The following is a 27089-nucleotide window of genomic DNA, read 5'->3' on the forward strand; positions in this document are numbered from 1 at the left end:
AGGAAACCCTGGCTCCATCCAAGGGTAAGATGACTCCGCCCACTCTGCATCATTGCCTCGCCCACCGTGGCTCTTTCGAACTGTGGCCTCTGGCCAGCAAAGGTGGTCCCGCCACATTTGACAGGCTCAGCTTCTGAGCAGCTCTGCAGCCCTCGTTCTTCCGACCCGCCAAAACAAGATGATTATTGGGGAGGCGATCAGTGCAAGTTCGGGCAGAGGCTGGGGCCTGCTCCAGTCAAGGTCCACTTCGGAAGGGCCGCCTCCCAGCCCCTCCGCCCTTCATCCGCACGCCCCGCAGCAGGCCTTCAGAGCACGCTGACCCTCTCGGCCAAGCCCTGCATCTCCATTTCCTCTTCTTGATCTCCTGCCGCCTCTCCCTCCTCCCGCAGCTGGCGAACGCGCAGATGCTCAGGATACGGCAGGCCGTGCTCGGCCGCGAAATGCTCCCATCGGGCATCATCGCTCTCATGGGTTATGTAGCGCTCGCCCGTCCTGCTCTCCAGCTCCCGCAGGTCCAACCAAGTCTGGTAATCCTGAACAGGTGGGCCAAAGCAAGATGGAAAACCAGGAAGCAGCTGTGCTGCGTTTACAGCCTGCCCTGGGTGCCAGCATGGGCACCAGCAGCCTTCTGAATGCATCAGCCTCTAACCCCATCATCCTCCCAGCTAGTGTGACAACAGGTTAGTCGGCAACCTGGATCCTCCACACTCCACCAACCCAGTCAATGACAAGGGTTGGCAGGATTTCATGTCTTTATATTTACAGGTAGTCCTCGCTTAATGACCATTCATTTAGTGACAGTTCAGACTTACGACAGCACTGGGAAAACTGACCCATGACAGGTCCTCACACTTACGACCCTCACAGTGTCTCTGCGATCTCATGATCACAGCTTTGGCCCTTGGCAACTGGTTCACATTTATGACCATTGCAGGGTCCTGTGGTCACATGATCAACATTTTCGACCTTCCCAGCTGGCTTCTGGCAAGCCAAATCAATGGGGAACCACGTGATTCACTTAACAATCACGTGGTTTGCTTACCACCTGCAGTGATTCATTTAACGACCACCACAAAAAAGGTCATAAAATCACTTAATGACCACTTCGCTTAGCAACCAAAATTCCAGTCCCAGTTGTGGTCATTAAGGGAGGACTACCTGTATTGTAATTCCCTTCCAGTGCACATTTGCCAAAGTTCTAGCCTGTTGTGCATTTGCTGAGTCAAGGGCTGTAGAGACTTGGCCATTCCAAGTCCCTCCTAAGTGTAGAACTGATGTTGAGAATACTGGTAAGGCTATGGAAGGATAGAGAAGGTGAGTCACAAGGTATTTCCCCTTCTCCTTTACTGCCCTGTTCCTAGTCAGGTTGTCTGGACCCACCTGAATCCAGCCACTGGACGCTACCCTTTCGATCACCGAAACACCCCAGAGTAATTCTACACGGAGCCCGTAAAGAATAATAAGCAAAGCGTTTCACCAAAAAGAAGACATTTTTGGTTGTGCAATGTTAAGATTTTTAAGTTTTCAGTCACTGGGTTTCTCCTTGTGTTGATACAGCCCTTCATCCAGGCAACTGCACAATTTTGTCTCTGGGTGATAAATATTTTGACAGAAATCCTATTAGCTGGGCTTGCAAAAAACAACAACAACATGCTGGCTGGGGACTAAGGAGCTTTACAGTCCAACATGCACAGAGGACACTGGGCTGGGAGAGACTGACCTGTGACTCGCTGTCCCCACCTGGAAACCTCTTCAACATACCTGTAGCCAACTGTGGCTGAGTGACTTATCAACGCTGTAACGTTTCCGCATCTTCACCTGGAGCAGGTTGTTGATCAGATCGATGGCTAGGAGGAAGACAGAGAACAAAGCCTTAAAACCAGGGCTCCGCCTCTGGGGGTGAAAGATCACTCCAGCTGCTCTTCAGCTGAATGCATCCTCAGATAATACGAATAAACAAGACCCAGGAAAGTCGTTAGACACAAATAGTGCATGGACATACGGGGCTCCTTTGCTCAATTCACGCTAGAAGTTGTGAGTCAAAATCTGCCCCCTCCTCAAAACCAGAAATCCAAAGATCACTGGGGGAGGGATCCCACTCTCTGACCCCATGGCTGGCTGGGGAATTCTGGGAGTTGAAGTCCACACATCTTAAAGTTGCCAAGGTTGAGGAACACTGCTCTGACCCTTTCAAGCCATAGCATATTTCCAACAACAGTTACCTCCAACTGAAATCTGACGCCAAGGATTATGCGGGTACATGAAGTCGGCGTTCTGGATCTGGTCGTTGATGTCCTCGTCCTCGTTGAAAGGAAAGGTGCCACTCAGGCTGACGTACATAATGACACCCACTGACCACATGTCAAGAGAGCGGTTGTAACCCTGGTTGAGCAGCACCTCAGGGGCCAGGTAGGCCGGGGTGCCCACCACAGACCGTCGGAAGGATTTCTCACCAATGATGCGGGCAAAACCAAAGTCACACAACTTCACCTGTAAAGTTGGGATGGGGGGAGCTTTAGCAGCTTACAACACTGAAATTCAGAGTAAGACCCAGAAGCCGAGAATTTTAGCTTTAGAGGGATCCAAATCTGTAGTCCCAGTGGCTTCACAGAAGGTAAGTATAGCATCGTACAGTAGGAACGGCCAGGTCTGAACCAGGGATTTCTGGGTACCAGGCACCTGCTGTGCCACTCAGTTACGACCACTTCCCCACCCCTTCCTTTCTCTCCTGCCTCCTTTCCATTCCCAAGACAAACCCACCTTTCTCTCCTCAGCCAAGGGCAAGCAAAAGAACACGTGTGAAAGAAAAACATGGTTATTTTTAAAAAATCAAGAGCAGGATTTCAGCACGACGCTCACCTTACACATGAGTCTACCTTTCAGCAATACTGCGCTCTTTGGCTGTACGGCTGACTTTCATAATTCTACCTGGTCTACCGTAATTGCTGACCCTTAAATTAATTCTGAGGAGGAAGACAACGCACTTGACCTTTCCTTTCCCACAAACGCGCATCACATTTTGGTTTGAAAGTGAAGCTAGTGTGTCATCGGGGAAGCTCCCCGCTCCAGCGTCTGTTCAGGTGCGCACAGGGCGAGTTCCAGTAAGAAGGCTGTTACCTGTGGAAACGGCTCAGCTGAAGCCAGGAGGACATTTTCCGGCTTCAGGTCGCAATGGACAATGTTCTTGAAATGCAGATGTCGGAGGGCAACCAGGACCTAGGGCCAAAAAAATGTGCAGAAGAAATGAACGGACCATAAAATACCTCTAGTGTCTCGCACAGGAACCCCACGGCCACTTGGTGCAGGAACAAATTGAGATTAAAGGAACGAAGCGATTTAATGAAACTACTGGGGGTGGGAAAACATCTGGGAGCCAGCACTATCTATGAGGAAAGAGTTCATTTCCCAGCATTAAGGTGCTTTAGAGAAATGGGAGTGGTGTCCACAACACCAAGGTTCAAATCTTTGCTCTGAAAGACTGGCCACTACCATGCAGCCTACCTTACAGGGCTGTTGGGAAGATAAAAGGAGGGGGGGAGCCCAGCATAACCATTCTTGGGGGTGGCTCACACCCTAGAGTCCCTCCCACCAGCCTGAATTTTATACCTTTCTTGGATTCTACTTATTTACTGTATTTTATAATAACTGTTTTATGAGATTTTAATGTTTATATTTCGCGCTTGATTTTATTGTAAACTGCCCAGAGTCCCTCTTTTGGGGGAGATGGGTGGTGGCTAAATTTGATCAATCAATCAATCAATCAATCAATCAATCAATCAATCAATCAATCAATCAATATTGCGATTGCACAGAATGGGATAAAACGATCAGAAGCAAAATACAGAAATACATAAAGTGTTGGTAACTTAGAAAAGGGAGTGTCCCTTCAGGGTCTCTCCTTTGAGATTGCTGTTCTGACCCTGGAAGAGACTCCACGGGTTCCAGGTTGATCGCAGACGGGTTCCAGGTTGATCGCATCTTCCTTCCAGAGAGCCGCAAAGGGGATTTCTGCTCTGTTTTAAGCAGCCTGTAACATCCCATTGGAACAATCCACAATCCCAGACAGAAGGGATATTCTTAGTTAGGGCTCTGGAGCCCCCTAGTGGCGACTCCCTGCACTACACCCTTTAGGATTTTGGTGGCAGGAAGAAAAGGCAGGTTGGAGAAGCATTTCTACCTGGGTGATCAGGAACTTGGTCAGTCTCTCCGGGAGCCGCCCCTTCTCCGAAGACAGGATCATCTCCAACATATCCCCGTGCAGCTTCTCCATCACGACAAATACTTTCTCCGGGGTTTCAAACATGCACTCCAGATTGACAATCCCAGGGTGCCTCAAACTCTAGGATGGGGCCAAAATGGAAAAGGGGAGGGTTAAGTTTGGGGAAGGGGGGCTGCAGGGTGCTCCCCCCCCTTGCACAGAGGATATTGCCAGGCTGGGTGCCGCAAGAGACTCAGTGGTCGTTTGACTTTGGTCATTGACCAGCAAAGCAGAATATCAGTGCAGCCTCTGCAGGACCAAAATTGATTAGAATAAAACTAGCTATGGCATTCTAGAGCACTGTTCCTCAACCTTGGCAGCTTGAAGATGTGCGGACTTCAACTCCCAGAAGCTTGAAGATGTGTGGACTTCAACTCCCAGAATTCCCCAGCCAGCCCTGCTGGCTGGGGAATTCTGGGAGTTGAAGTCCACACATCTTCAAGCTGCCAAGGTTGAGGAACACTGTCCTTATAGCAATACAACTGAAATGATACGTTTAAGAAGTTGGGGCATAAACATTAACACAATAAGGCATTCATGAAATTTGAATAAGGCCATCTCATGATTATTTAGAAGACTAGTAAGTAAGTAAGTAAATTTATTTATTCGGTCAATGACCAGCAGAATTTAAAAAACAAAAACAAAGTACAATCAAGAAATACAATAATAAACTACAAACCAACAAAATATATCACATAATAATACAGCATTCCTTCTGCTATTACTGTATTAATATAATTGTTACCTTTTGGGGTGAGCCTAAAACATTAGAAATTATACGGTAAGAACTTATAAAATAAAAGTAGTAAAATTACAAGCCTGAACTATGGAACCATTATAGCACCAAACTCCGTGGAAAAAGCTGTAATTAATATTCTATCTAGAGAAAATGCCATGATGTAAAGATGACATAAGGAGTGATTATGGTTTAAACACTAAACTTTAGAGTCCACTTATAATGTATTTATCTACAGGTAGTCCTCGCTTAATGACCATTTGTTTAACAATGGTTCGGAGATACGACAGGGCTAAAAAAGGTACTTATGACCTGTCCTTGAAGTTACAGCTGTTGCACCATCCCCATGGTCATGTGATTGCAATTTGGGCACTTGGCAACCAGCTCGCATTTACAACTGGTTGCAGCATCCTGCGGTCACCTGATTGCGATTTGCAACCTTCCTAGCCAGCTTCTGACAAGCCAAATCAATAGGGTACCATTGATTTGCTTAACAACCACTGCAATTCACTTAATGACCACGGTAAAAATGGTTGTAAAATTGGGTCCAGTCACGTGATGCCTCGCCTAATGACCACATCACTTATCAACCAGAGTTCCAGTCCCAATTGCACCCAATAAGTGAGGACTGCCTGTCTATTGTTCCATGCCTCTGGCAACTAATGGAAATAAGATGGAAATAAGAATTGATGGACAGTGGTGCCGCAAGATAGATGCCCCCTGCTCACCTGCAAGATGGCGACTTCATTGCGCAACTGGCTCTCCTGTTTCGTGGGGAAGCGGAGCTTGTCAATGACTTTCACCGCCACGTCCCGGCCCGTCTTGCGGTGCTTCCCTGCCGGGCCAAGGGAGAGCCACCTCTTAGCAAGAGGATATGGAGCAAGCTTGGTCCTAACAGTCAGCCTCGCCAGGTAAACCAAATAGGAATCACGACCAGTTGAGCTAATTCCACTTTACTGTAACACTACATTGACAGAATCTTGCAAATCAATTCTCCCTGTCTCCTTTACAGCCCGAGAAGCTAGGGAGGGTCCCTCCTGAGCCTCTTGCCCTGCCCATTATCCAGCTGAGGGCTCAGCTGTCTCTTATCTGTCTCAGCTGACCATTCCCTTGGCAGCACCCCTTTGCCCCATCTCCCAAGGTCTTTCCTGCATACCATTACACTAGCCCACCTCCAGGCCAGCCCTGAGTCTCCCCAGAGAGGACACTTCCTCTGACAGGGTGGGAAAAAAAGAGGACGCAGGTGCCTCCAAGACGTCATTTTTCCCACTGCCGCACTGAACGGGCACACCGAGTCCTCTGTCTCTACAGGTTGCTCAGCTTCAACTGAGGCAAAGAGCTGGTTTTCTGGAAAGGGGAAATATTTACGATGCACAGTGGGAGGGGGCAGCCCTGTGTGGGGCCCTCCTTCAGTTGAACTACACTTCTCGGCACGTCCCATGACCAGAGACACCCAACACGGAACGCAGCAAGAGTCGAGGACCACGATCTGTCCTTTCGGAGAGCCAGAGACCAACTCCAGGGTCACGTCCACAAGCTTCGGGGTGCGTATCAGAAAGTGTCACGAATGGCACGAAATGGGGTTGTGTAACTCCAGTGAAGCTACACCAGAGTGAAATGGCAGGAAGTCCACGCTCCATCCTCTTGAGTTGATCACCAGGGATACAAGCAGATTAAAGGCTGGTGCCCTGTTCTTGGATCTGTACCTTAAGGGCCACCAGTGGAATCTGGCACCGGGTGGGGGTTGGTGACGAGCGTGATCAGAAGGCTGCTTCGGAGTTTGAAGGGTTTTTTTATGTTTTTTTAACTGGGAGGGAAAATTTGTTTTAGAAGGGAATGTTATACTGAGAATTGAAATGTTTTAGAGAAATAATGCCGATTATAGTTTAAATTGCAGTAAGAGATTGATATTGATTTATGTATATCTTTGCAGTAAAAGTCGGAAGTCTCTCTGTAGTAGTTTTCTTTTTTTCCCTTTGTAGGTTTTTTGTTTCATCCTTTTTTAGTGTTTATCTCCATGTTGAGAAAAATTAATAAAGTGTCCAAATAATGAAAAAAAGAAGGCAACTTTGGGAAAACTGAGCTAATCTCCTTCCTGCGCTGGGATCACTCATGAGTTATCGGGAGCCCATTATTCTTTTCAGCACAACTTTCTAACCCTGGTCAGGACAGCTACTCCAGGGATAACGGGAAAACAGCCCTGGTTTACAGATGAGGAGCCCTGATGGCTTGTGGCAGAGTTTCGTTTCGTTTTTTTTCACCCGCAGGGCCGGATCAGCTTACTGCAAATGCAGCCGAAATCCACGCAGTCTGCTCTCCAGAGCCGACGCTACATTAGCAACCTGAAAGGTCATCACAGCATCACAAGTGGAGGCCCTCTTTGCACCAGAGGCTTCTGCAGGGGGGTCAGAAGGGTCAAGATGGCCCCGACTGCACAAACAGAGCTCCGCTCTTTTTGATGTGCACGGCGGACAGCACCGTGACTGCCGCGGGCCCAAACCTGGAAACGGGAATACGGGCCAGCACTTTGATTACCTCCATAGACCACGCCAAACTGCCCCGAGCCCAGGACCTCGTCTGGGAATATCTGGTAGACGGTGGCAATATCCTGCAAGGGACAAAGAAGTCACATCCTGCGGGCACCGTCTCTGCGCGGTGAGATGCCCCAGACCAGGGAGCGCGGTTCAGGGGAAGAGGAACGCCAGCTTGCAGGGCACTCACCACGTTCTCCTGAATTTGGCTGTTGGACACGGAGATCCGCAAAGACGCTTGCCCTGGATGAGGCAGACAAGGAAGCAGGGTTTGACCCTCCTCCACCCCCCGACTCCCTCTTCCCACTGGCTCACCAGGGCTTGGGCCCCTGGAAGCGACTTTGCACAGAACGGGCCAAAAGAGCCACGATTTCCGGTATCTCACAGGAAGCCACCAATGAGAGAAAGCGGTGCCATACCCCTTCCCACCATTAGAGGTCAGTGTGGTGCACAGAGCATGCTCAGAAGGGAAGCCTTGATTCAGTGGATTGATTTCTTGGCACGAAAACTACAGGTAGTCCTCGCTTACTGACCGCTCATTCGGCAGCCGTTCAAAGTTACAACGGTGCTAAAAAAGGAGACTCGTAACCGGTCCTCGGAGTTGTGGCCAACACAGTGTTCCCGTGGTCATGTGATTGAGATTTGGATGCTTGGCGACCAGTGTGCACTTACGACGGTTGCAGCATCCCGCAGTCACACAATCACCCTTTGCAACCTTCCCTGCCAGCTTCCCACAAGCAAAGTCAATGGGGAAGCCGGCAGGGAAGTTCCCAAGTCAGGTCCTGTGATGTCACGCTTAATGACCATGGGCGATTCGCTTAACAACCACAGCCAGAACTGATGTTGTAAGTCGGCGCAGCCATGTGACATTTCACTTTACAACTGTATCTCTTAGCAATACAGCTGCTGGTCCCAATTGCGGTCGGTAAGTGAGCCTTGCCTGTGCACACACAGCACTTACTGTGGGGGGCCTGTCCCTGGGCAGCTGGAGCCCCTTGGAGGATGACCGGCATGAGGGCCTGGCGGAGGGCCGTCTCCCAAGCCTTGGCATGCTCCAGGCTGTCTCCGCCATGCTGGGGGTTGCTGGGGGTGCCGTTCTCGCCAACGTAGTAGGTGGCGTTGGCCGTAATAATTTCAAAGCAGTGGGGATTAGCGCCGGACGGCACGAGGGACAAGTCCTGAGCTGGCTCCACTGCTAAGATCTCCGATAAAGGGATCTCCTATCAGAGTTGGAAAGGGGGGGGTGAGTAAAAAGAAAAAAAATCAGCCCTCCAGACGCCGGGATTGAAGCCCAGCCTGGGCAGCCAGGACAGGCCCTGATGCATTACGTGCCTCCTTCACTTTTGCCGCCTCCCCCCTCCGATTCTCAGACGCATTAGGCAAAAACTCAGGAATCCCGTCTTGCTTTTTTAAAGAAGAGATTGAAGGAGCCGGGGAGGTTTAGCCTCAAGAAGACCAAGAAGCAGCGGGACAGCTCTCCTCCAAGGCCACCAAGGGTCCCATGTGGGGGAACCTCAAGACCCGTTTCCCAGAATGCCGGACATGGCCTAATGGCCAGTCCCGTGTTGACCCTATAACTTCCTAACGGCCAGCCCGTGACCCAGGGAGGTGGAGCCCCCCACCACCTTTGCTGGATGCCTTCAAGTGGAGGCTGTGGGGGGCATGCTTCGATCTGGTTTCCAGCTCTGAGCAGGGGGTGGACTAGATGACCTCAACTGCCCCTCCCCGCTCTAGAATCCTCCTGGCCTGGGAAAGAACAATTGCTTGCCCTACGCCTCTGCCCCCTTTTTCAAGCCACAGGGAGAGAAACACCACCCAGCGAAGGGCAGAAGGCTGCCAGGCCAAGGCGGCCCAGCTCCCCACGCCTGCCCCTGTCTTGGAGACCCCAAGAACATGGGCTTACCTTGTAGTAGCGGTTACTGTTGTTGTTCTGGAAGAGGGTGAGACACTTGCTGTCCAGCCTCCAGTAATGACGTTTCCGCTGCAGAAGGGGGGGGGGAAAGCGGATCATGGTGCGGGGGGACGGAGAAAGGGGCTTCTCCGCAGGCTTCTCCCGTGTCCTGCTCACCCCCAACCTTCAGCTCCAACTGCACCCCCCTCCGCTAATGTAGGACACCAAGACTGTCTTGCAGGGCACGCGGACGGTTTTGAGTTTAGCGGCGGGAACGCGCCCTTGGAGAATCCGCAACCGTTGCTTGTTTCTCCCCTCCGGACGCTCAAAGCAGAATCAAAGGCTAGTCTGCGCCCGATAAGAGTCCTTTGTGCGTCTGGAAGCTCGGCCCTGCGTGTTCCCGGGGATGCCATCGGGGCCAGACAGGTTGCCAGGTTGAGGCACACCTTCCCCCACTGTCCCCCCTCCATTTTTTCTTCCTAGCCAGGTTTTAACCACCGAGTTCGCAATACGATTTTCTCCACATTCAGCTGGCCTAACAAAGGGATGCTATCTACAGATTTCAGATCGCTCTAAGCCAGTGTTTCTCCCCCTGGGCAGCTTGAAGATGTGTGGACTCTGGCTGGGGAATTCTGGGAGTTGGAGTCCACACATCTTCAAGCTGCCCAGGGGGAGAAACACTGCTCTAAGCATCGGGGCAGTCTGTTGGGCAAGGAGACCAGCTGCTGGTGAAATCCTGCTCTGAACTCCTTGCAGTTAGTGTGGGGAAGGAACAAAGAGGGGACTCTCAGCAGAAGGGTTTTGAACGAAGCAGTAGGAGAAACCCAGGGGACCCATCAGCACTGTGCTCTTCCGACCTGGTTCTGAGCCTCACGGCCCCTTCCCCTCGCTCACCAAGGTGTCCTTGTTGCTGAAATGCACCATCCAGCCTTCCTTCAGGGCCGTGCTTGACTTGCGGGTCGTCTGCCGGACCGACTGCACCACTCGCATCAGGGGGATGTACCCCATGGAACTGGGAAGGCAGAGGAAGAGGGGGCACAGCTCAGCAACCTGGTTGGCATGGGGCAAAAGGGCAGGAATAGTGGAACCCACCCTCTGAGAAAACTGGGAGGGGAGAGAGAAGAAGCCCTGAAAAGTGAGCACTGAAACATTCATCTGCAGCTATGAAGCTGGCAGAAGGGAAGGATCGGTAATATTTACTCTTTTGCAAAAAACACACACACACACACGGTATACCAAAAGTCAGGCCCCATAGACAACTTATACAAATTACATTAAATACTCCTTTGGTTGCTGTTTTCCTCAAAACACTTCCTTACTCATTCGACACATGACTTTTGAACACTCCTAAGTACAGTAATGTGTTCTCTGAAAAAAAAAATTATGATTGGCCTAGGGCCTATGACTTCTTGTACACCAGGCAGACAGACAGACAGACAGATCTCACCTTTACGACCGGCTGCAGCATCCTGCGATCATGGGATTGCGTTTTGTGACTTTTTTGCTATTTTCCAGCAAAAAAACACCCGTTGGGAAAGCTGGATTCGCTTAACAACCATGGTGATTCACTTAATAACTGCCATAAAAATGGCCCTAAAATTGGGCCCAGTCACGTGATGACTCAACATACAACCACAACAACTTATGATGGAAATTCTGCTCTCAATTGTGGCCATGTCAAGGTCTCTCTCTCTCTCTAAATCATCCATCCATCCATCCATCCACCTCCTGCTTCACTTCTGAGGAACTCGGAGTAGCCTCCATAATTATCCACTTTCCTCTCAACAGCCCTGCAAGGCAGGGAGCTAAAAAGTAAAGAACAGAAAGATCACCATCCTGTAAGCTTGAATTCCACATCCCACACTGCCCGGGGGTAATGCAAAGTGTAGTCCAACAGATATTGTAGGGGAATGCAAAGACAACCTTGAGGCAGGCACGCAGGAGCCATTAAAGGAAAACGAACGAGAACTCAGTTGTGGGAAGGAGAGGAAAGGGTGAGAAAGAAACTCAAGATGGTCTCAAGATGATTCTCTTGGGTATAAGAGGGGGCAGAGGGGAACCCTGGCAGGCTTTCAAGAGTCTGTTGTCACACCCTACACAGCAGCTTTTCTGGAATCCTTGCAAAATCTGTTTTCAGAACTGGCCTCCCTCGAAGGGCTGACAGATGCGGAGGACCTCCAGATGGGGAAGGCAGCTGAGTCCTCGCAGCCTACGAGCTCTCGGAGGGCGGTAGAAATCTTGGGGTCTGGGATCCGGAACCGAGAAACACACAGGCAATGGGCATGAAGCAATGCAGATAGCTGGGGACTCAGCAGCAGCTCAAGACTTTGGTCGCGAAAGAAAGAGGAGGCTGAGAAGTTGAGGGCAGGGGGCCCTACAAGCATTCCTGAGAGTGGGGCAGGGGATAGTTTCGCCCCACATCTGCTCGAGAAAATCCACGCAGTAGCCGAGCCAACTCCAGCTTCTTCAGCTCTGCAGCCTTCCCCCTCGTAAGGGTCGCGAAACAGGAACAACGGAATATCCATCGGCACAGCGTTTTTGGTAAGGGAGAAAAAGGAAATCTGACCCAGACCCGGGAGCCGAGAGAAAGGGACTCTTCCTCACCCCTGGGACTTGTGGATGCTGTCCGCGTCCTCGCCCATGGACAGCTCGTTCTCTGAATGGGACCCCGGGATGATCCCAGAATCGTCAGACTCGTCCATGAGCGAGTTCTTATCAGCCTCGCTGAGATCACTGGATTCTTCTGCCGGCGCATCTGGGGAGGAAGAAGAGAGGAATCGAGGGGTCCAAACCCAGCACGAGAGGCCTGGCAACCCCGATGCGTTATCCATATCTTGGGTACCTCCCCGGTAGGAAGGGTCCAAAAGGTCAAGAGGGCGGCCCCAGCCACACCATCCTGGCCATCTTGATCTTTTTGCGCCTCCACCCATGGACGCCCGCGATTGCAATAAGATCTCAAATTTCGATCTGACCTGCTGTGCAGGGACACTGTGTCCCCGCCTCTTTTTAAACAATAATGCAGCAGCAGCAGCAGCAGCTGGGGAAACTGGGTGCCTTGCTTTCCGCCGGAAGGAAGACAGGATCTATCATTACCCTGACAGCCCCCGGGGGGAACACAGGTGAATAATCCCTGGCTCTCCCAAACCCTGGTTTGGTCTGTTACGGTCCTGCTAGAAATTGCATGGAATGTCTAATAGGGAAAGGGGATTAACAGGCAGGGAGTTATCACGTTAAACATAATTCAGTTTGTTTGGCTTTGCCTTGCCCTGCCCTGCCTCAGTGGTTGGGGGGCAGCCTCCAATGTGGTCCTTAAAAGCTGAGCACAGCCCTTGGACTTTCTGTTCTCAACCTTGTGCTGTTCTGTCCATCCAAAGTCTCCACTGATCTTAATATGGTCCTTAGAAATATCTAGGATTGGGTAGGAGATGTGCAAAGGAAAGTCTGTTCTGGTGCCGGAGTCAGGGCTTGGAATTATATGCCAGAGAGAGACTCTGGGTACCTTGAGTTGCACTGATGTCAAAAGGGGCCTTGATCCCAGCTTGTAAAGGAATGTGGAGCTGACCCTGGGGACGAGGGCTCACTTGCACCTTCCCTCCCTCTTGCCAAGGTCAGCTCTGCATTCCTTTACGCCGGCCCAGCATCCAGCATCCCCCCAGCCCTGCCCAGAATTATATTCCACCCGCCTGCAACAAGAGACGGGTTTTGCACTCACCGCCCCCATTGAACAACGTCTCTCCGAGGCAATCGTTGGGCACACGGGTCGCACAACGCTTGTGGCAGTTGAATTTGCAATCTGGAAGGAGTTTGGGGAGGAGGAGAGAGAGGAAGCCATTTTTCATGGACAGCAATACGGCCACCCATCTGCCATCCTTCCCCACCCCTGCCCATGAAAAGGAGCGGCCCAAGGGCTGTAGTGCCACCAGCCACCAGCAGGGGGAGACAGAGGACAACACAGATTCCACCTGGGCCATGGCCAGCATTGCACCTGTAGCTGTCAGGGGGTCCCCCTTTCGCCCCATCTTTCAGAAGCGAGCCGTGACCCGCTGCCCCACGCACCTTTGCACTGAAGGCCCTGGCGGAAGAGCCCTTTCAGGAGTTTCTTGCAGTACTGGCAGACGGTAGGGCGGGTGTACGAGTGGATGAGGAAAGTGTGGGGCACTTTCACCTTGGAGAGGAAGAGCTTGTCCAGCTTGATGGGGCGGCCGATGTACGTGGAGGAAGCCAGGCGGCGGGGAAAGATCTCTGTCGAACAGCGGCTCTGGGTGGGCAAGAAGGCGCGGAAGAGGAGGGCGCGGTCAGTGCGTGTGGAGGGCACAGAGAGGGGCCGCAGAGGGAGGAGGGAGGAAGAGCCGTTGCCAGGGCAACAGCAGATAAGAGGGGCTTGAGCGCTGGCCGAGGAAGTAAGGCGAGAAGGCATCCCAGGCGAGCCCCTCCCTGCTCGCACGAGACGAGCAGAGGAAGGGGGAAGCACCTTCAGACCGGCACAGTTCTGCTACTCTAGACCAGGGTTCCCCAGAGCAGTCGATATCGACCCCCGAGGACCAGTGGGACCATCCAAGGAGTCCATAAATGTCCGGGGGTCAATAGGCGGTCGATAAACAAAGGAAGGTTGATTGGGGTCAATCAATCTTCTGGGGTCTCTGTAGAGCTCCACGCCAGTCCTGAAGGTGAGGTGGCTCACGGCGAGGCAGTGTGACCCACGGTTGGATGGCCAGTGAGAGTGGCCGCAAGCTATAATAATACTAATTATTATTAATAGTACTATTAGTTAAAGTAGTATTTATTGAATTGTTTTCATATAATAAATGTTTGGGGGTCGATGAACAATCCGAAAGTCCGTGAAGGGGTCGATGAGCTGAAGAGTTTGGGGATCCCTGCTCTAGATGCCAGGATAAAAGTCATCCCGGCCTGTATGGCATCGCTTTCTTAGCCTGACCTACCACGTTGGGCTGACATCGTAACAGGATGCTGAGGCCATCCTCGACTAAGCAAAATACATTTTCTAGTCTTGTGAAGAGATCAGGAGCCTAGCTTTGGGGGGGGGGGAACTTAGCACTGGTCCCTGGCTTGGAGTGCCACTGAGATTTTTACAGGTTTCTGAATCCTAACAGTAACACGCTGATTTCTGATGGTGAAGGGCAACTCACACTCCAACCCAGGTGTATCAGGTTTCTAGTCCTCAGGGCCAGGACTAACCAGCAGAGCCCAAGCAAAGCTGCCTCGTGCCCGGCGGGCAGAGAGAGGGCTCACTCACGAGTTCATCCGGCGTGGAGGGCAAGGAGTCTGTGGTTGACAGGCGCAGCGACTGGGAGTTGGCCAGCGAGGTGGACGAGAGGCGGCGTTTCCGAGCGCTGCTGCAATTGTTGGGGATGCTGAAGGCACAGCGCTTGTGATAGTTCAGGCCGCAACCTGGGGGGACAGCAGGTGCCACGGGGCCAGGCAGTCAGAAAAAGGGGAGGGTAATTAAAGCATTCCTCTCATAATCATTTTAAATGCCCCGCCAGTGAAATTATATTCCCAAACTGCTCACGCTGCAGGCTGAGAGGGCATTTGAACAGCTCTGTTCAAAGCTCCATTCCACGCAAATCTCTCAGGCCTCCCTTGCTGCCTCTGGGCACGTTCAGATGTTTCCAGACCATGAAAAGACATTTTTTTTTCTCACAGAAAATAAAAGTACAGGTAGTCCTCACTTAATAACTTTGCTTAACGATGGTCTGAAGTTACAACAGCCTCGGAAAACGTGCTTTACCACCTGTACTCACACTTATGGCTGTTGCGAAACATTGCAACACCCCTGCAGTCACAGGATCGCAATTTGGGCCCTTGTCAGCCAGCTCACATTTACGACCAGTTGCAGCATCCTGTGGTCACATGATCCAATTTGTGACCTTTTTTCCCAGTTTCTGGCAAAAGACATCCATTGGGGAAGCTGGATTTGCTTAACAACCATTGTAAAAAGGTCGTAAGGTCAGGTCTAGTCACATGGTAACTCACTTAACGACTGCACCACTTAACAACCAGTTTTCCGATCCCTATCGTGGACATTACCTGAGGACTATCTGTAAAGGCCTGCATGAGGAACAGTTCTTACTACTGCGTGTTGTTTCTTGTGAGGAAAATAGGAGATGGCGTGGACTGCTACTCGGTGGCCACCACGGAAAGGAAAAAAAAATTTCTCTAGCAGGCCCTGTCCTCTGCAGCGGCTTTCACGTCACGCCTTCCCCAAATAAACCCCGTTCTACCACCTGGTCCCCGAGTGCAAAGCGACTGCCGCTTATAAGCCCCCCAGTGGAAAACTGCAAAGGCAGGTTCACAACCATCGGGGTGGGGGGGTGTTTCTTACCATCACATTTGAGCCCTTGGCGGACCAAGCCGAAGAGCATCTCCCCGCAGTGGTCACAGAACGCTGGCGCGCGGTACGAATGCACGTTGAGTGCGTGAGGGCGGATCTGGAAGTCCTCAAAAGTCGCTGAGGCTGCAGGAAGAGAGAGAGTGAGAAATGGGGGGGGGCTCCAAGGAATCCAGCAATGCAATTTTGAGAATTAATACATAACACCCTGCCCATCTTGGGGCCTCCTGATGTGCTGGCATGGCCTTCCGCCATGTTCTCGTCTCTGCCCACAATGCCTTTGGGTTACTATGCTGGGAACAACTCCCCCCCCATCCAAAAGATCTTCCTGGATCAGTTTTATCTACTACAGGTAGTCCTCACTTAATAACCATTCATTTAGTGATGGTTCAGACTTAACAATGGTACTGAAAAAACTGACCTACAACCGGTCCTCACACTTACAACCGTTGCTGCGTCCCCATGGTCACATGATCACGATTTGGGCACTTGGCCACTGGTTCACATTTATGACTGTCACAGCATCCCATGGTCACGTGATCGCCATTTTTGACCTTCCCAGCCGGCTTCTGGCAAGCAAAATCAGTAGGGAACTGCATGATTTGCTTAACGACCAGTTAGCTTAATGCCTGCAGTGATTTGCTTAACAACCCCCGCAAAAAAAAAGTCGTAAAAAATGGGTCAGATTTGCTAAGCAACCAAAATTCCAGTCTCAACTGTGGTCATTAAGTGAGGACTACCTGTATCTTTCCTGCCAAACCTAGCAGTTCGAAAACATGCAAATGTGAGTAGATCAATAGGTACCACTTCAGCGGGCAGGTAACGGCGTTCCGTGTAGTCATGCCAGCCACATGACCACGGAAGTGTCTATGGACAAACGCCGGCTCTTGGCTTTGAAACGGAGATGAGCACCGCCCCCTAGAGTCGGACACGACTGGACTTAATGTCAAGGGAAACCTTTACCTTTACCTACCTGTATCTTATTTATTTATCTATTTATTTAATTTATGTTACCGCCCATCTCCCCCAATCTTGCTTTCTGCACCAGCCACCTGGATACCTGGGGGTGATCTATAAGGTCGGCATGTTCTCCTCCTAATGCACAGCTCATGTTGGGCTTTCTGAAGAAATCTCTGCTTCTGTGCAAAAGTTGTATACATGGATAAGCCAAGAATTTTAGGTGCCAAAATGCCCCCCAAAATCGGGTTTGGCTTATCCTAGGATGGGCTTATCCATGCGTATGTAAGATAATACTTAAAGGACCCGCATTTCCCATAAGCAGACCCTCAAATTCTTAACCAAAATACCATGAAAAATGTGAGTCAGCTTATCCACGGGTAGCCCATTTTTCATGGTATTTTGGTTAAAATTTTGAGGGTCAGCTTATCTGCAGATGGGTTTATCTGCGAGTATATACGGTAATTTTGATTTAAAATCCCCTGGGCTAGATCAAGGGGACCAAAGCCTTGATGGGTGGCAGAACAAAGCCCCATTTGCAGCTGTGAGTCCTGCAGGTTGAACTATTTAGTGGGTGACCCACAGAGTCTGGTACTGCAGCAAGAGTGTCCTTCCCGCTTCAACTCACTCCTGCAAACCAGCTACGTGGTTCTTTCCTGCACTTCACATCAAGCACCTTTATTCATAATTTTCATTTCAGTAAGAGGCAAAATCTTTTGGTGATTTTTTTTTAATCGTATGGCATAGCAGTTCCATGTTCACGCTGCTTTTTCTTGCTGGGAAATCCTGGTGAGGTCCAGCAGCCAGATGTGTAGGCTATTTAGCCGTGACAAGTCACGTTGCCCGGGGGGCACCACAAGGAGGCTGGTCTGCATTTGGTTTTGGTCATGTTAGCAAGCAACTTAATTCACTGATCTTTAAATCTCAAACCAAGCCCTTTGAGTGTGTTTAGCCCGCAGAGGAAGCGATAAAGTCGCCATCTTTGGCTGGCGGAAGGGCTGTGACCCAGAAGAGAGGGCGGACTTGTTCCCTGTTGCTCCAGAGGGCAGGACCAGAGGGAATGAAACTGTAGGGAAGTAGATTCAGTTAGAAGGAGTAGTTTCATGAGAGTAAACCAGAGGAACTGGCTGCCTCATGAAATGGTGTGCTCCCTCCGCTGAAAGTCTTCAAAAGGAGGCGGGAGAGACACCTGTCCAAAATGCTTTAGCAAGTTGGGGGTTAGGCTAGATGACCGCTGAGGTGCTGTCCAATTCTATGATTCACTGATCATGCCAAGATGACCAGAGAGCTGGATAATCAAAGGAGGCACCGGATTGACAGAAAGGCACCCTCTTTCGGCTACCCCACAACCCCAACCATTGCCCGTCTTCTCTTTGATTAAAGAGCAAAGCAAAAAACACCAGGTTCACCCCCAGCAACTGATGCCGAGGGAATCAGGAAGCTGTGATGGGAAAGACCCTTTTCTGCTGAGACCTTGGAAAGAGGATTCAATCTGAGTAGATCCTCCAGCTAAACACACACCATATATTTAACCTGGTGGCTGAATTAAGCTGCGCTGGTACAAATGCTCTGATCCATAAATTAACAGAAGGGGCTGGATTCACATTTCCTGCCAAGACATTAAAAAAAATTCCTACTCTTAATTAAAACTAACCAAGTTTAGCTGCAGCGGCATTTACCCAATTGCTAAACTTAGTTTTAATCTAGAGATGGCTTTTTTTTTTTTTTTTACTCTGCAGGAACTCAACCATCGGGGTCGGCTGGATTTTCTGGACCACCTCCCCTAACCAAGGCACTTTACCCGAGAGAACCACTTCCACCAGGTCACCCTCCTGGATGTCGCAGGCGGCTCGGACCAGCTGCAGGATATTGGCCGAGGAGGGGTCGTGTTTGAAGAGGAGGATCTTGTCGTAGAGGCCATAAAATCCGCACTCGGGAAACTGTATAAGAAAGAGACCAGCGATGTGGAAAAAAACCCTGCAAGAACCAGAATCTGGGTACTAGGGAAAGGCAGGTGCATGGCAGGGAGAATGGCTCAAGATTTGGGGGGACCGAGCCTGCACACTCTGGCTGTACAGGTCATCCTCGTTTAGTGGCTACAACTTGGTCATTAAGCGAAGCGGTAGCCACAACTGTACTTATGATCTCACTTCAGCTTTCCTTTGCTTTACAGGCCTGCGAAGGTCGCAAATGCAAGGATTGGTCGCAAAGTTACTTTTTCATCACCGTCATAACTGCAAGTGGTTGCTAAATGAGGCAGTTGCTAAACAAGGACAACCCGTATTTTATTTATTTATTTATTTATTTATCTATCTATCTATCAATCATATTTTTATCACCACCCATCTCCCCCACATGGGGGACCCTGGGCAGTTCACAATAAAAACAATTTAAAATTCGATAAAATCATAAATAATACCAATAATCAATGAATGTAAAATGCAATGAAATCCAAGTAATGGCAGATCTAATTCAACCCCTAAGGGGATAAAACTGGTCCTGGCAGAACTAGGGAACCAGCCAGCCCCAAGAATGGCTCTTCCTCTCCCCACTCCAGGCAAGGCGGCAAAATCAGGTCTTCAGCTGTTTTCTGAAGTCCAGGAGGGAGGGGGCTAACCTCACTTCCGGGGGAAGGATGTTCCAAAGGGTGGGGGCTGCTGCAGAGAAGGCCCGCCTCCTGGACCCCGCCAGATGGAGTTCTCTTACGGATGGGGCCCGCAGCACGCCTTCCCTGCATGGCGGGGTAGGACGGGACAATGCTATGGGGGTGAGGCGGTCCCTCAGGTAACCTGGCCCCATGCCATGTAGGGCTTTAAAGGTGATGACCAACACCTTGAATTGGACCCGGAAGCAAACTGGCATCTGCTGGGAGCCCCTACCTAGAATTTGGGGGACACCTGGAAAACCCTGGACCGAAGAACATGGTTGTAATGGTTCTGGGGACCTTCTGAAATCCCAGAAGTTGGTGCCCATCAAAGTAATCAATACTTAGCAGGAAGGACCACTGGTCAGCCTTGATAATAAGGATACCTTCCTGTACGCCTAACGCTCCAGCTCAGCCCGTTCCTCTGACATTTCTGCAAGTTCCATCAGGGCCCCTCGTGTTTTATTCCACTCGGTAACAGACACATTGTGATTAGAAAGCTCTGCCGGCAGTTTGATCAAAGTTATTCCATCCCACGCTGTCTGATGCACTTTTGTGCGGTTCAGTTAACTCTCATGCATGCTGAAAGGTACTAAGGTTCAAGAGGTGGCTTTATTTCATTTTAAGTGCCAGTTTGTTCTTGGGAAAAGGCAAGCAGAAAAAACAGCGTCTGCTGTTTGTGGGGGGGCTGATTTGAAACGCCAGCTTCTGTCCCCTCCTTTCCCAAAGCCACCTGGCAGCCTTTCAAAGAAAGAAAGAAAGAAAGAAAGAAAGAAAGAAAGAAAGAAAGAAAGAAAGAAAGAAAGAAAGAAAGAAAGAAAGAAAGAAAGAAGGGAGGGAGGGAGGGAGGGAGGGAGGGAGGGAGGGAGGGAGGGAGGGGAGGGGAGGGGAGGGGAGGGGAGGGGAGGGGAGAAGGCAAAGTCAGGTGCCAGACTCCACTCCAGGTGTACAGAGCCCTTCGCTCTAGGCAACCAGGCAATGAAGTTTTCAGAAACCGAAAGGCAGGTGGCGGCCCTTCTCCCCGCTGCCAGCATGGCACATTTTCACACCAGGCTTTTCAAAAATGCAGGCAGACAACCTTGGGGCGGGGGGGGGGGAGCCGCTCAGGAAAAGCAGAGACTCAGAGGCTGCTCGGATGGCTCGCAAGGCAGAATGCAGAGTGAGTGCTTCACAGGAAGTAGACGTACTGCACGCAGGTAGGGGCAAGCGGGGAGACTCAGCCATTCGAGGACCTGGTTGCAACCAACCGCTATGCAAATTTAAGCGGTTATTTTTAACTGCAAAGAGACCCCACTGCTGACTGGCTTGTTCCAGCTGATTTCCAACCTCTCCCTCCCCTTGCCAGACAGACCAGCCAAAAAAGAAGTCCATTCCCTCCCCTTTCACCCTCCCCCCCACCAGTAAAAACTGTACCACATCCTTCTAACCACACCGCCTTCATCACTGCACAGCGCAGAAGCCTTTCACAATTCCTCGCCGTAAGAAGTGCCAACTGCAAGCTCTCTGGGGCGGAACATCCTCTCAAGCTACAACAGGGCTCTTGGGGAAGCGGGGTCGGGGGAGAAGCCCCAGGCCCTGCTCTGATAAGCAATCCATTTTTAAGCAGGGTGGCATCTATTAAGAGGGAAGCCAATCGTTGCGAACGGCTGCTTTTGACCTTAGAAGAATCCGTCCCTTGGGAACTGCACGGTCCAGAGAAGACTGTTGTCCCGTAACAGCTTACAGGAGAGTAAGCCTTATTAAATTCCAAAGAGCTTCTTCCAAGCAAAGCTGGCTACCAGAGGATTTTGCTGCAAATTCCCATCCTCAGCATCCCAAGACATGTTTGCCCCGCAGCTGAACGCCCAGGAAAGACCACAGAATTTCTTCACCCCAGGATCAAGTTTCACCCTTCTTTGCTCTACACAGCCAGGACCCTGCCGGAGATGGGAACTGGGCTGGCGCCCCTTGGAAAGGGACCTTTTCTGCCAGGGGTGGGAGACCAGCAAGCGAGGAATCCTGGGAGTTGAAGTCCCACATATCTGGGAAGGCCCTACCTTTGGGCATGGCTCGTTGGGACCCATCAGCTGGCCCTCTTTCTCCACGGAGCGTGAAATCCACCCCCTTGAAAAGGCCACAACCTCCGAGCTCAGGGGCAACTTTGGAGTCTCATCTTCCGTTGCACCCACCCCCTCCCTCCGCCTCACCCACCAGCTGCCCGGCATTCAGACCTGGGTGAAAACAACCTATAAAACAGGAAATAAATTTAAGGGGAGCTAAGCCAGGGTGAGCTTGGGGGTGGGGTGGAGGGAATGCCAGTGACTCACCCAGCTGGCAAGGGGCTCAATTGGGAACAGGAGGAAGACTGGAGAAGCACCAAGTGGTTGGAAGAATGCAGGTCCTGGGGGCGGGGGGGAGCTGCCTCATCCCAGCGTGGGAGCCACACATTGCATCAGTGGTGGGGAGCCAGCCAGGCCCCTCCGAGCTATTTTCCCTTCCTGCAGGACTACTCCGGGCTCAGGGAAGGTACTGAGCAACTTTAAGTGCCTCTGCCTGAAGGAATCTCCAGTCAGTATTTCCACCAGAAGTTGGAAACGGGAGACACTGGACAGGAAAAACGGGTGCTTCCTCTCCAGCCCGGTGCTTCCAATAATTGCAACAGCTGGCAGCCAGATGTGCTGCCAGGAAAACTACCCATGCAGGCACCGCTTGGTCCTCTGCCTTTAAAATTTGATATTCCAAAGGTAGACTGCCTATGAACGTGGAGGATCTACCTTGATGGCATTAATGACTTCCCCACAAGCAGGGTTGAAAACTGAAGATTTCCAAAGCAAACTGGCAGAGCTTGAATCTTCAGGGCTTCCCCTCGCTCTTTCTGACCCGGAGTTATTTGCACCCTGGTGACCCACCTCATTCCAAAATTTAAAAGGGACCGTTATCAAACTAATCAACTCACCCCAAAATGCACGCTCGTCTAGAATTAAATAGGGGGAAAAGCACGGTGAAATAAAGCTGATTCACCTGCTTTATGGACTACCGCGGAGGAGGGAAAAGAAGGAAGTTCCAAAAAATTAAAACCTACATCTGACTCATGCCATGTCGGATTTAGTCAACCCTTACCTGACCCTTTAGTGAGCTGTTCCAGAGTGGGTACCTCACTCTGCACTTTCTCCCTAACCGAGATGCCACATCTAACATGGGCCCCTTCTTGAAGGCAGCACCTTTCCAAGGAATCTGATTGTCCACTAAGTCAGAAAAGGGGCTTTCTATCTTGGCGGATTTCCTGTCTCCCGTTCAGCCACAATAGGCACCAGGGCTCATAAGCTTCCAGCCCCAATTGAAAACAGATGCTTGTCCAGCCATTTCCAAGCTAAATCGGTCGCGTGGTGCCTTCTATGTCATGCCACGCTTTGGGCTGTTATGTCCTGCGCTAGAGTTGGCCGCAAAGGGGCCAGTGATATTACCGTGCCTGTTTCCCCACGCTTATGGCCTGCGGCCTGCGTAGGGCTCCTCACCTGTTTCATGGGCTTTACAGGGTTTTATTCATCAAGAGTTTTAACTGTCCCTTATTCTCTGGCTGTAAATTGCTCACTCTTTTATGGGAAAACGGCTCTGGAGTAAAAAAACGAAAGAGGCCAACCATGTTAGTGTAGCCAAGGGCAGGAGGAACGTTCCCCTCGAAAGGGGGCCTGTCTAAAGCAGGCTCCCCACTCAGCGCCGGTCGCTCAGAGACGTCAAAGTGCAAATAACTGGTTTTGGCTGCCCAGGCTCAGCTGAGCAGACAGAGCAAGGTACCGCCAGGAGGGAGGAATGAGGGCGCCAGGCTGATCAAGGACACGGGTGTTGCTCTTAATAGCCCCACGTGCCCCACGGAGACTTAACACCCCCTCTCCTTGGATGGGAGGCATCCGAGTTTTCTTCTGACCATGGCAGCGGATGCGGGGGAGGGTGGCTCCCATCCTGGAGAAGTCCCAAAGATTATCACCGTCAAATGGGGACCGTTTCCCTTTCCTGCTGAGCAGCGAGGCGGCCAGGGCCCAGCTGCCGTTTCCGCTCCTTTGCCGTAACATAAAAGGCCTGACGCGCATCAACAGGCACCACCAAGGAGGCCCAAGATCAGTTGTGCGGGGAGGGGAGGGGACGTCTTAGGCTGTTTTGCAGCCAGCCAGGCCAGCCACCCCCACGTCTCTCAGCCTGCTCCAGCTTCAGAGTCAGCCCAAAACAGGGGACCTGCTGCTCTGTCTCCCACCTGCCCTCTGGAGTAATAATACGGACCCCCCTGGCAGGGCCATGGACTGGATCAAAAACTCCACCTGCAAAATGCATAGCGGGCTCTACAAGCAGGCTCTGCAACACAATGTGGCAGCATGGATGTTTCCTTCTTTCTAAGCCAGTGCCTCGCCTCTTCACTCTTTCCCTTTTTTCCATTTAGGGGTTTCCCTGCCCCAGATCTTCTTTTTTTTCTAAAGACCTTCTGAGGTTTCCTGAAGTCTGTTGCTATCTCCCTGTTGCCACCCAGGCAGTGCCCTCATGCCAGCCTAAGTAACAGCATGCTTCCTTCCACCGTATAAACTAGTGTTTGTCAAACTTGGCAACTTGAGTTGAAGTCCACACCTCTTAAAGTGGCCACGTTTGAAAAATGCTGGCATAAACTATTGTTCCCACCAGCAGCTGAATCGGGGTCCATCGTGTTGTTTGGGCTCCTCTGCTTTGGAGTTTGTGAAGTCAAAACGGCTCTCCCACCAAGGGGGGGGGGACCTTCACCCCGATATCCAGCACGGCAGCCTTAAGCCCCGTCCCCTTTCCTTTTGCAAACAGACTGACCACAGGAAGCCTTTGCGAGATTATGGGAGCTGAACTCCCACATTTTTTGAGGATATTGGAAGAGGGCTCTGGCCCCTTTTCTCTTCCCACTCTGCTGCTAATTTCCTCCATCTTCTGGTGAACTTTGCTTTTCCACCCTGCCCTCCAACAAACCACTGACTCAGGACACCCTAAATGCACTTCCGTGCCTTTGACCTGCCCAACAGCTCTGCCAGGTGGGCTGGTCCAGCAGGGATTCAGAACCGGTTTTCCTCAAAATCTCCAGTTTCCTTTCTCAGGGAAGCACTTGGCCAGCAAACTACACAGCGCACCCAGCGGGGCAAAGGGCCGGCGGCTCAGGCCGAGCCCAGGTCGATCCTCGCAACCCCGGACGGATCCCCAGCCCCCGGCGCCCTGCCCATCTCACCCAGGAACTGCGAGCTGGAGGCCGCCACGGGCGGGAGCCCACGCAAGGGCCCGGCCCGCGGGGCGAGGAAGCGCAGCGCCGAGAGCCCGAGCGGGCCCCGAGGTCGCGGCCCCGAAGAGCCGCCCCCCCGCGCCCCCAGCAGCGGAGCCGGAGCGGGAGGCGCGGGGCAGCAGCGCGGCGCTTTCCCTCCGCCCCGCAGCTCCGCCGGTTCCCCTCCTCGCGCGCGTCGGAGCGCTCCCAACTTGCGCGGAGCGAGGGATGCACCTTTCCCCGCTGGCGCTCCGGCTGGCCACGGGCGTGGAGCGGCGGCGCCGCGCTCGGTCGCGGACCGGCCCGGGATCGGAGCGTGCCTCGCCCCCCGCCGCCCCCGCGCGGCGCCCACCTTCTGGTCCACGATGGAGCAGGCCAGTTGCTTGACGTGGGCGAGGTCGCAGGAGGCGGGCAGCAGGACGAACTCGCGGGTCAGCCCGATCTGGATGTGGAAGGAGACGCCGGGGCAGGCGGCGGGCGCGCCGGGGGGAGCGCCCGGCGGGCCCGGCTCCGGGGCCCCTGCGGGGGAGGGCGGCGCGGCGCAGGCGGCGGCGGCGGCGGCGGCGGCGGGCAGGGCGGCCATCGCGGGGCCCGGGGGCTGAGCGCCCCGCGCCGCCGTCTCTCCCGGGAAGGCCTCGCCCAGAGGCGGCTGGAGCTGCGCGGGTGCCCGGGAGCGGCCAGGACGCGTCTCCGAGAGCGCAGCGGCGCTCACCCCGCCGGACAAACTTTTCTCACTCCACCCGCCCGGCCCTTTCCCCGAGGAGGAAGTGCGTTGAGTGACACGCCGCGGAGCCAATGGCGAGCGGCGGGGATGAGTCACGACGACCCGCCCCGCCGCTCCGGAGTGGAGTGGAGCCGGAACGAGCCGCGCGCCGCCGGGGAAGGGCGGGGGGGGACGGGGTCCGGCGGCGGAGCGGGGCTCCCGGCGTGGCGCCGCGCTGCGCTTCCCTCGGCCGGGGCTGGAAGGAGAGGCGGGTCCCTCGCCAGGGTGACGGGCGTTTTGCCGGTGCCCGCGAGCATGTGCAGAGCGCACCTTTGCCGCCGCCTCGAAGCCGAGCCCGACCCAGTCCTGCGCCAGCGCCCCGGTGAACGGCTGGCGCCGTCGGGGAAGGCGTTTTCTCGCGACTTAAAGCAGCCCCGCGAAAGTCTTTCGCCGTCCTTGGCGGGACGGAGCCGATTTCGGACACCCCGTCGCCTTTTTTGCCGTGGCCCACGTCGGGCGCCAGCAACATCCCTCCGAGCCCGCTTTACGCACGGAATCGGATTGCCAGGCTCAAAACCAAGATGCACACGCGCCCAACTGTATTTTTTTTCCGCCAGGGGTGGCGAGAGATTCGGAGTTTTAAAAATACATTTGCATCAGGAGCCAAAATAACTGTACAGCCCTTGGGCACTCCCCCTTGGCTTCAGCGACCTGAGGGCACCCCTCCAATTCTTGGCTTCTGTTTCTCCCCTCTTTTTAAACGGGGGGGGCATTTTCTCTGGGCCAAACACGGGAAGAGGTCCCGTCCGGAGTCGCATCCGCCCGTTTCCTGCACGTTGGTCAAGTGGTGCCTTTACACCCCACTTTGCAGGGAAGCAAGCAAGAAGCATTGGGAGCAAACAATTATCTTCCCTCCCCCGTGGTCTCAACCGGATGATTTGGACCACATCTCCCACAGTCACACTCAGCCTGGCCCTGTTAGCAAAGGACTATAGGATCTGTAGTCCCAACACATCTATACCAATGTGTGAAGGGAAATCCTGGCTCTTGCCTAGAGCAGTGTTTCTCTACCTTGGCTGCTTGAAGAAGTGTGGACTTCAACTCCCAGAATTCCCCAGCCAGTCATGCTGGCTGAGGAATTCTGGGAGTTGAAATCCACACCTCTTCAAGCAGCCAAGGTAGAGAGACACTGGTTTAGAGGCTTGGGGTGTCTTGCAAAGACGTCCCACAAGGGCTTGGAGCTTTCCAGACTAGAAAGTCTGGCAACCAAGGAGCAAAAGGTGGGTGTGATTCATCTCTTACCTGCATGGAACCCTTGAGTCATCAGACTGAAAGGGAAGAGGTGTGGGAATGCAGGTGTCGGCCTGTTAGGAGCAGGCAGACCCAGGTCCCATCCCTCCTCACCTGCAGAAGTTCCCTGGGAGACTTTGGGGACACTCTCTCTCCTTCACCCAGCCCAACCTACTTCAGAGGGTGGTTGTGGGGAAAAACAGGGGAGGAGAATGACCAGGCCTTCCGCTCCTGGACAAAAGGTGGGATAGAAATCCAAACAACAAATAAATGGAATAAGAATTCATGTGCAGAATTCACAGCTCCAGGATATGGTGATGAAGAGGTGCTTTTGAAGACTGTTGGCATCCTTCAGTGCCTCCCTGTCCTCACAGCCTGGCAGATTTCAGCTGCACAGAAGAATGCTTGTTCTGCCACTGCCTTTCACAAGCCGAGATCAGCTTCCCTCTGGCGTGCTTTACTAAGTCGCAGAGTTTCCCCAAGGACCTGAA

The 27089-nt window shown here is 52.4% G+C and overlaps 1 protein-coding gene across 1 annotated transcript; it reads right to left on the reverse strand.

Moving 5' to 3' along the window:
- PRKD2 (protein kinase D2) lies at window positions 1-25344 on the reverse strand. The gene is made up of 18 exons (XM_063312408.1): window positions 24958-25344; window positions 18524-18662; window positions 15760-15891; window positions 14671-14825; window positions 13473-13674; window positions 13129-13209; window positions 12021-12171; window positions 10311-10428; window positions 9429-9506; window positions 8487-8745; window positions 7716-7768; window positions 7530-7602; window positions 5723-5829; window positions 4178-4339; window positions 3118-3216; window positions 2223-2490; window positions 1762-1847; window positions 1-533 (listed from the first exon to the last, which is right to left on the reverse strand). The coding sequence occupies exons 1-18, from the start codon at window positions 25186-25188 to the stop codon at window positions 306-308; spliced, it is 2622 nt and encodes an 873-aa protein (XP_063168478.1). The 5' UTR covers window positions 25189-25344; the 3' UTR covers window positions 1-305.
- Between the last annotated feature and the right edge of the window lie 1745 nt (window positions 25345-27089).

Source organism: Candoia aspera, chromosome 10, assembly GCF_035149785.1.
Source record: "Candoia aspera isolate rCanAsp1 chromosome 10, rCanAsp1.hap2, whole genome shotgun sequence".
Taxonomy (NCBI): domain Eukaryota; kingdom Metazoa; phylum Chordata; class Lepidosauria; order Squamata; family Boidae; genus Candoia; species Candoia aspera.